General features: G+C 39.1%; 1 protein-coding gene across 1 annotated transcript in view; it reads right to left on the minus strand.

Annotated features, from left to right (window-relative positions):
- The window catches only part of ADSS2 (adenylosuccinate synthase 2), a 57,196-nt gene that overhangs the window by 4,483 nt on the left and 43,080 nt on the right, over positions 1-9,633 (minus strand). The window contains exons 8-11 of the mRNA XM_075924882.2: positions 7,075-7,201; positions 4,374-4,528; positions 2,790-2,914; positions 599-696 (exon numbers count right to left, since the gene is read on the minus strand). Of these exons, the coding sequence (XP_075780997.1) occupies positions 599-696; positions 2,790-2,914; positions 4,374-4,528; positions 7,075-7,201 (505 nt within the window). The remainder of the gene's footprint in view (positions 1-598; positions 697-2,789; positions 2,915-4,373; positions 4,529-7,074; positions 7,202-9,633) is intronic.

The following is a 9,633-nucleotide window of genomic DNA, read 5'->3' on the forward strand; positions in this document are numbered from 1 at the left end:
AGAACTACAGACCCATCAGAAAGTGAAAAAATGTAGCGCTCTCATTCCTGGGATAGATGCATCCATCTGGACATACTGCTCCTTGCAATATTACTATGCATGGCAAAAATACTATTTTGAATTTAAATGTTTTAGTTCGAATTTCTCCCTCCCTCTGAGACTTGTACGGTTAGATTGATGTAATAAGTCAGGCTGAATTAAAGGTTACAAAATAACAGTATCAAGAGTTAAAAAAAAAAATCCTATAAGTTTTTTGACAGATAAGAGCTCCAGGATGCAGTATAAATGTCATTTGGCACTCATTGAGATTACATGTATCGCTTTGGCATTTGTGCAGTCGCAAACTCATGAGGCATAGAAGTTTTTTATTTACATGCCTTTTAAAGCACTGAACACTTTGATCTCTCAACCAGTGTTCCCTCTAAGCTGCACTACTGCACAGCTTCACAGGTGATTAATCAGCCCCACCCAGTCAGCTCAGTGCACATAACCCTGAGCCTCTGACTGGGCAGGGCTGATTAATCACTTGTGAAGCTGTGCTGCTATGCAGCTTAAAGGGAACACTGCTCTCAACATAGTAATTATAAAACAGACTCACCAGGAATATAAGGTATGATTTCACCATCTAGTATGTAAGCAACGCCAACTTTGATTTCTGGAAATACATCCAAGATATCCAATTTGGTAACAGCCACTCTATTAAAAGAAAAAAAAAACAAGCCCTTTATTAATGGCATTTTATATGCTCTGAATTATTGGTCTAAAACTTAACTACATTTCTTTCCACTTATTGCATGAAAAGTTTAGCTCCAAAATAGCTATGAATCAAATTAGGAATAATTTTATATGTTTAGTAACTGAAGTCGGAATTTAAAATTTCTATTTTTCATATTTTTAAAACAAAGTCCAAGACAATAAAGAAAGACAACAAGACAGCTGTTGGATTGACACAAAATCTATTGACATCAATAGTCTGGACCAAATCCTGAATTATGCCCAATTTCACACAAATATGAAAAGATCATAATTTAAGGGACAGCTCGCCCCCCCCAAATAGAATGAAACTGCTTTAATGAAACAATTCTAATTATGTAGGTTGCTCTGTTTAGACTTTTTGATTTCTAGCAGTCTCATTAACACCTCTAATAGAAAGCAACAGAACAATTACATAAATTGCTTTCAGCATTTCTTTTCATCTCATTCAAAAGAGCCAAGATGTGTAAAACAATAGATCTCATGATCACTTCCATATTTTGTTATTTTACATATGTGACTGACAAATTGGGAGTTAATGTAGTATGCTAATTAAAAACACCACAAAAAAACTGAGCTAAGTATGTGGTGTGGGCATTAACCAATTTTGCATAAATTTAGTTCAAATGAAATAAAACAGTCATGAGGTATATCTAATCAATGGCTTTTAATGTATTTGTTCAGCAAGCTGTTACATGAACAGAGTGGAAATTAAACATTAAAAGCACTCTTCAAAGATGTAACTGGATGAGCAGATAACATTTAAAAGGTTTCCCAGATTTGGTTACTTGTCCGAAAGCAGACAAGGGCAAAGAAAAGGAGCATGAAAATTTAAATAAAGATTTACAACTATAATCGTTTCTTTCTTAAGCTAGATAGTTTCATCTGAGCTTTATTCCACTGCTCTTTAAAAAAAAAAAAAACATACAACCAATCACACATTTCCAATAGTAATTTGCAGAGTTTTAAATTGAAATGTTTGTATTCATTTAAATCTACTCGTTAACATCTAATACCACTAGCTGTCATATATTAAGGCTCTCCAGTTCCGGAATGATGAAGAACCTTCAGGAACTTTTGTTTGTTTGAAAGAGGGAAGAGAGGGAGAGAAGTGCTAAGTAATGAGAAACAAAGGGAAATAGTTCTTGGAATTGCATGAATAGTGAGTCACTATGTACTTTTATTAGAGAGAAAGGCAGGGAAAAAACTCAAGTATGTGAATCACCGAAATATAAACAGATAACACAAATTCCAAAAGAAAGGGGAATTAACCTCTTTACAAATATTCATGTACAGAAAAACTACAAAGCCATTTCTGCTGCTGGTCATGTGTTAAATTCAATGTCATAGGGAAGCAACTTCTAATAGTGGGGATAGGAAGAAAAGTGAAAGATGTGTTCAGAATATTACTCATCCCATCTGAGACTGGCAAGATATATAGTCAAGTATATTTTTTTAAAACTTGCAAATTAGTGTATAATAAGTGCTTATGCCAGAAGACACTGGAAATATCACTCTTAACAAGTAAGACTAATATTAATGTGCTTAATATTAATTTCTCATGGCGTACAAAAGCTGGAAACAAGTTTAGAAAATATGCATTTTTGAATATAGACAGAGTTTATTTTATACCTTTACACAATATTTTAGTGCAAATATTTAAAGTATTTTAGTACGTTTAAAATATACCTTAAAACAACACATTGGACTCAAAAATGGAAAGTGTCATATACGAGTTCTCTCTTTAAGAACCACATATGTGGAAAATGGAGGTGGAATACATATGGTTCACAATTCACTTTACACAAAAGAGGTGGAATCTTGAACTAATTACAGTATGACCTACCATCTAACACCCAAGGTATGTAACTTTTGGGGCTGATTAAACCTTTTAGCGCTCATTTGAATAGTACCATTTTCTACCAATGCTAATGACAATTTTATAAGAGTTACTTCCTAGGAACTATGTAATTTGCTATAATCTACATTATGTTACATATGAAGGCCAACTTGTCAGCACTTTATAGAATACTCACGCAGTAAATCCATTAATCATATGGGCATATCTGAGTAACACAAGATCCAGCCAGCCACATCTTCTTTTCCTACCAGTGGTCACACCAAACTCCTTACCTCGTGTCTGCAGCAATTCTCCAATTTCCTGATGGAAGATGTGTGTTTTAGCACATTTAACAGAATGCTGTAATAATCTTAAAGTCCCCCATGATGCACAAAAATATCCACAAAGATTTAAAAAAAAAAAACACAAACACACACACCAAATACCCTTAGTGGGCCAGTAGTTTTTTTTTAAAATGCAAGAATGCTAGTTAAGCAAGCCATTTTCTCAACACTACACTTTCATTCAGCTACAGTAAAACCTTTGGGTATGTCTACACTACCCCCCTAGTTCAAACTAGGGGGGTAATGTATGCATACCGAACTTGCTAATGAAGCCCGGGATTTGAATTTCCCGGGCTTCATTAGCATAAAGCCGGCGCCGCCATTTTTAAAAGCCGGCTAGTGCGAACCCCGTGCAGCGCGGCTACACGCGGCACAGACTAGATAGTTCGGATTAGGCTTCTATGCTTATGATAATGAAGCCCGGGAAATTCAAATCCCGGGCTTCATTAGCAAGTTCGGTATGCATACATTACCCCCCTTTGTTATCTGGCCCTGTTAACCAGAAAACTTTGTTAACCAGCATTTACCCAAGCCACAATACTGTCACATCTTCAGGTACACAGGCCTGGCTTGGTTTACCATGATTGGCTTAATGAATGGCCTAATCTCTGAGCATGCTGGATAACACAGGTTTTACTGTATATAATGCCTAACCTATTACGTGACAATGTTGTCAATCTTAATTAAGTTGTAAATACTTGGCAATCAGGCTGCCAATGCTGCAAATACTACTGAGGATCAAAGAGTCAGGCTGTTTTTGGTGCAGAATCTTTAGTCAAGTTGCTTGCCTTTTTGCAACATGACCTTACTTGCCATTTTGCGGCTGGTGCATGTAACAGAATAAAATTCATCTTCCTCTGACAGCATTCATTTTATAAAATAAGCACACATGGATCACTGTATCCAGGCAACAGATTTGTTAACTGAGAGTTACTTTTCTGAGAATAGCAGTACTTTAGGGCAAGCAATGCCACTAAATCTCATGCAGAATCTGATGCTGGTGATAGTTTTGTATGGGCTGCAATATGCCCTTAACTTTAAGGAGTACACTTAAACCTCTGTTCTTTGTGTGTCCCTAATTCGGGAACACTCAAGGCACGGAGGAGGAAGCAGCTCTTCACTCTGCTGCTTCCGCTCCCCATTCAGCTGGGGAGAATGGCAGCGTGCAGAGCTGCTTCCCAAGGTTTTTCCCCAACTCTTCCATAGCAATAGGGGGGGCGATGGTTGGAAGCAGTGGGGAGAGCGGAGCCATGTATGACCCCATCCCTAGCCCTTCATGCCCAGACCCTCCAGAACTCTTCCTGGCCCAGCAAAATCTTTAATCTGTCATACCATTTCCCAGGATTGCCAGATTAAAGAAAGTCAAATGTATTATTGGTTAAATCTATCAAAGACAGTTATTTTCCCCACTTGTTGATCGTACAAGTAATGCTTACGTTATCTTGTTCCGTAGGAAAAGCACCGATTCCAACTCTAGTTGTATATACTTTTACAACTCCATATACTTCCCCAACATTATGAGGTGGCATACCCAATCCTGTGCAGACACCTCCAACTGTACAATTTGAAGAGGTCACAAAAGGGTACGTCCCTAATTTAAAAGAAAATCCAGAAGAAAAGAAAACTGAAACATGCAATTGCACTTGAAAAAGAAAAATGCACTGGACCTTAAATTATTTTTGAAATTTATCCATATATAGGATAATTTCATACCTTTTGGAAAGAGCTCATTGGTGGATTCTGTAAAGCTATGAAGAACACCAAAATAAATAAATACAATTTGCAGTTAAGCGCTTTTTTCATATTTAATGAATTCCTAATTTTCTTCTGTGCAATGTATCCCACTGAAACCAACAGGAGATTTATTACTTACATCAACTGGCACAAGATTGAAACCAGATAGTAATGCAACTTACAAGGGGCATTCAAGCCAAAAATTGTCATGAGTCACCAGAAAGTAAATTTATCTGATTCTCTACTACATAGTGCATTCACTCATAGCAAAACTATGAGTATTTTGAAAGGAGATTGAAGGTATGTCTGTATTGCACACCGCAGGCATCAGCATACATGTAGCTACAAACTATAGTGTAAAACAAGCGGTATCCACAAATGGTGATGAAAGGCTCTGATGGAGGGCAGTTGGTGGGGAAAAGCTCTAGCACAGGGGTCTGAAACCTTTGGCTCTCAAGCCAAATATGGCTCTTTTGTCATTCCTAAAATGCATGCAACTTTTTAAATTCAAATGAAAACATTAATTCAAAATTTTAAAAACATGTAATTACTCAAGCAGCTTGAATGTGTGCATGAATCTGAATTTGACCAATTATGATGTAAACTTCAAAGAAATGTGTGAAAAGATGCAGCAGCAGAAGTCCCATTAAATAAAGTCAAGAGTACAATATTTCATTTATGCTATTATTAATCATGTCAATTATCAATAATATTAAGTTGTATATTTTCAGTCTTCCCAAATGGGCATTCTTATACAACTCTTTGTTGACATTTTGTTCTGACATTTTGTTCTGAATTTTGATGTAGTTTGGCTCTTTGGTTTGAAAAGGTTGCCGACCCGTGCTCTAGCATTTGCCCATTTCTGAAAACTTTCCACGCCACAGGGACCTGCTGGAGCCTTTCCAGCCACTTTCCCGGAGGTGGAGAGGCAGAGAAAAGCTACACTGCTAGGGGGTGGTTTGAATGCATGCAGAGCTGTGTGTAGGATATGTATGCTAAAGGTTTAGGAGCGCCTTCAATCTTCTTGCCTACGGAATGTCTCACTGTCTGTTACTATTTATACCTGTGCTAAGGGGGTATGCAGTGTAGGTACTCTACATTTTGCTTAAGGAGATTCAGCATAGATGTACACACTGAGGGGGGGGAAAAAACCCTTTAACTTCCACAAAAATACAGGATTTACAAATCTCAAATGTAACAGTATAGTATGGAGAAAGACATCTCAAGGAGGTAGCTCATAAACCATGTATATAAGACACTATCTTTAGTTTTATAAGCTCATGATAACCTGTAATATTGCATATTTCAAAGTATTTTACTAATTTACAGTAAATATATCTTTTCATACTGTAAAACCTTACTATATATTTTAGAAATGTGTGTCTGTCCATGAGTCCATTTGTTCAAGAACTCCTCCCAAATGCTAAGAGCTAGGACCACCAAATTTGGTATACAGCTTCCTCTTATAATAACTTAAAGCAAGCTTAGGGTTTGGTTGTGACAGGACAATGGGATGTGCCTGGAACTAGATTATTTCTCATAAAATGGAAAGGGCTCTGGCAGGAATGACCACAGGGGGAAGTAAAGGGCCAGAAATGAGAACCGGGATACATATAATTCCATTGGGCCAGAAGGGGTGGAGAACGGGACAGCCATCTACTATATATTTTGGAGAGTTACCTATGTGTCTGTCCCCCAGCCAGGAGACAGACACTCCTCCCTTTGCTGTATGTGCTGGAGCTGCAGCAGCCATGGACAGGTGTTTCTCACCTGGCCCCAAGCTACTACGGTGAGAAAGTGCTGGGGTTGTCCTCTCTCCCTGATGCAGCCTGTACACTGAACCCCACATCTCCAGTCCCACCACTGAACAATTATTTAAATGGAAAACAAAAAAACTTACCTGACGTTAGAACCTTTAAGCCTTAGTAATTTAATCAGCTTTTTAACAAGACTGCAATATGCAAATTAGCTAGTAAATTGCAGTTGACTGGTTTAGTCAACTATAACACCATTCAACACATATTCCTTAAAAATCAAATCAAGAGTCAAATCCTGACCTAATTTGTGCATACTTTTATGACTTCCAAAAAGCGTTACAAGAATGTCCTAATTTTAATTAACGTCTCTTTTTTCCTGAGATCCAAATCTCAAGAAGTAGTTCAATTGGGTCACTTCAAAATATTGTCTGCTTATAAAGGAACACATGCAAAATTTAGCAAGGACTTTTTTGGAGGGAGAATCTTAACATGGAGTCAAAATCTGACTTAAAACAGCAAGTATAGTGTTTGCTCATAACAGAAAACACATTTTCCACAAAAGCACCTATGCATAGCACAGCCACTAGACATTTTCCCTTCATGGCACATACATGCTACCATATTTCTCAGAAAAAGTCACACCTACCAAAGTCAATGTCCAGTAATGCTGCATTTGCACCCTCTACTAAGATTTTCTTTGGTGGTCCATGCAGAGCCTCATGTATGAAATAAACACCATCTCTCACCATTGGTTTAATCCTTTCTATGTAGCCCTAAGTAAAACAAAAAGCTTTTTAAAGATTGGGTTTAATTAGTAAGTTATAAATCCAGAATGATTAGTATACGATATATTCTAGTTATAAGTTTCTCTATGATAAAGCCAGCTAGAGGCACTAGGAGTACTGCTTTGCCATATAAGTAATCAGGTTTGATTTTCAGTCTAAGTACTACTGACAAAACTACTCACTAATTCTTTTAGCATAAAGGAAGCATGGTATACATTCAGAAATAATCTCTTCTAGACAATCCAAAAAAAATAACAGGCTTCTCTGGGTGATGACCAGCCCTGTAGGTTAGTAATGAGGGCGGGGCAGAGAAAAACCTTAGAGTTTTTAGGGGATATGAGGATCTCTTTCCTAAAGCACAAAAAGCAAGAGGAAAAAATGAAAATCTAATCCAGAAGTTCTTAACACAACATTTTGAATATTTTACAAATATAATGTGAAAGACCGGATCCATACACAAATGTATAGTTTAAAAGCACAACATTTTATTAAATTCAGTATCTTATTTTGAAGTGCTAGACTTCCCACAAAAGCAAGTACTGTGAAAATCCATTAGTGACAATCTGGAGCCAATGGTCTAAATGTCTCTTTATATTTATGCTAATGGGAGGAAAAGGGATTGTCTTAATCTCATTTACCAGGGACTAGAGCTCTTTGTAACATGCAGACTTGTACTGAGCATATATCCTGTCCCCCAAGAGCAGGCCTGGGCAAAATACCCTCCACAGATCAAATTCAGCCTGCTAAACTGTTGGATCTGACCTGCTGATGCAGTGGGGAGCCTCAGGCAGACTCCATGCTTGCCCCCTTCATGCTGCTAAGAAATGCGGCGGTTGCGGGGCTCGGTTTGAACAGCTGAGCACCATGGGGAGGTGGTAGACGCTTCACACACAGCTCCCACCACTAGCATAATCCCACTGGCCAGAAACCAGGTTTGATTTTCAGTCCAAGTTGTCAATAGGCAGCTTGCAAAGCAACCCCCAGACTCACAGGCAAAAACCACATGGCCCCTGCAGCCAGTGAGGGGCAGGCAGAGAATCTGCTTGAGAAGGCTGATGACTGGGAGTCAAGCAGGTAAGTCTTCCCACCCCACTGTCCCCCACCCCACATAACCCCAAACCCTCTGCCCCCATCCTGCCTCCATATACCCTCCCAGATCTTGCATCCCAATCCCCTGCCCCAGGTCACAACTAGGGATGTAAGAGAGTAGTCGAGTTGATTACTTGAATTCCCCCCCCCCCCCCCCCATACACACACTTGCTGCCTCTAGATCAGAGCAGGAGCCTGTGTCGCTTCTATCAGAGGCTGCAGCAGGGATGGGTGGGCAGGGGGGCTGTTCCAGCAGCAGCCCGGCTCAGTCCTGGCTCATGCTGGGACCAAACCCTGCTGTGGCTCTGCAATTTAAAAGCAGTAGGTGCTGGGCAGCTTGTCTGTTCAGCTCCTACTGCTTTTAAATTGCAGAGCCACAGCAGGATTTGATCCTGGTATGAGCTGGGACTGAGCCAGGCTGCCTTCTCCTGTTGAGTAATCAAGTAGTCGATTAAAAAAAATCCATTGACTATTCAATTACTAAAATAACCTAATTTTAACATCCTTAGTCACAACCCAAGCCCCTGCCCCCCAGTTCCCTGCCCAAGGCACAATCGCCTCCAGCCCTCAGTCACAGCCCACACCCTTCCTGCACCCTAGCCCATTTCCCCAAGTCACAACTGCCTCTTGCCCAAGGTCACAACCCAAACCTCTGCACCCTAGTCCTCTAACCCAGGTCACAACTCCCTCCCTCCGCAATACCACACCCTTTCCTGAACCCCAGTACTTTACTACAAGCTTCCTTCTGCATCCAACCTCCATTCCAGAACACGCACCTCCTCCATTAATATGGAAGAGTGTGCCCCTCAACAGCTTTTCAAATTCTTGGAGTGGCACCCCATCAAAAAATATTGTCCACCCCGCCCAAGAATATAGACGCTTTTCCATACTAACAATTTGGATGGGAGCACAAAGCTTTTACTCTTTCAACATTTTAGTATAACACTGCAAAAGGCACAATCAATACAAGTAATTTCATCCCTAAGTACTGTGATGTTTTTATGTCTCCAATCTACACTGAAAATGGCTCATTAGTTAACCTTTACATAGTTATATTCTCACCTCCCTGCTCCACAGCCTGTCCTTCTCAGATTTTGGACAGCACTTCATACTCTTAAAGAGCAAATTGAGTGCTGTACTTATTTTTAGAAATCTCACACTGTTAGCCTCCTTTGCGTTTCTTTTGTATGTAATTTTTACAATGCAAGTATTTGTAATAAAAAATAGTAATAAGTGAGCATCATACAGTATGCATTCTATGTTGTAAAAGAAATCAATATATTTCAAAATATAGAAAAACATCCAAAAATAGTATATAAATTGCAACTGGT

This window comes from Pelodiscus sinensis, chromosome 3 (genome assembly GCF_052426305.1).
Source record: "Pelodiscus sinensis isolate ZL-2025 chromosome 3, ASM5242630v1, whole genome shotgun sequence".
Lineage (NCBI taxonomy): Eukaryota > Metazoa > Chordata > Testudines > Trionychidae > Pelodiscus > Pelodiscus sinensis.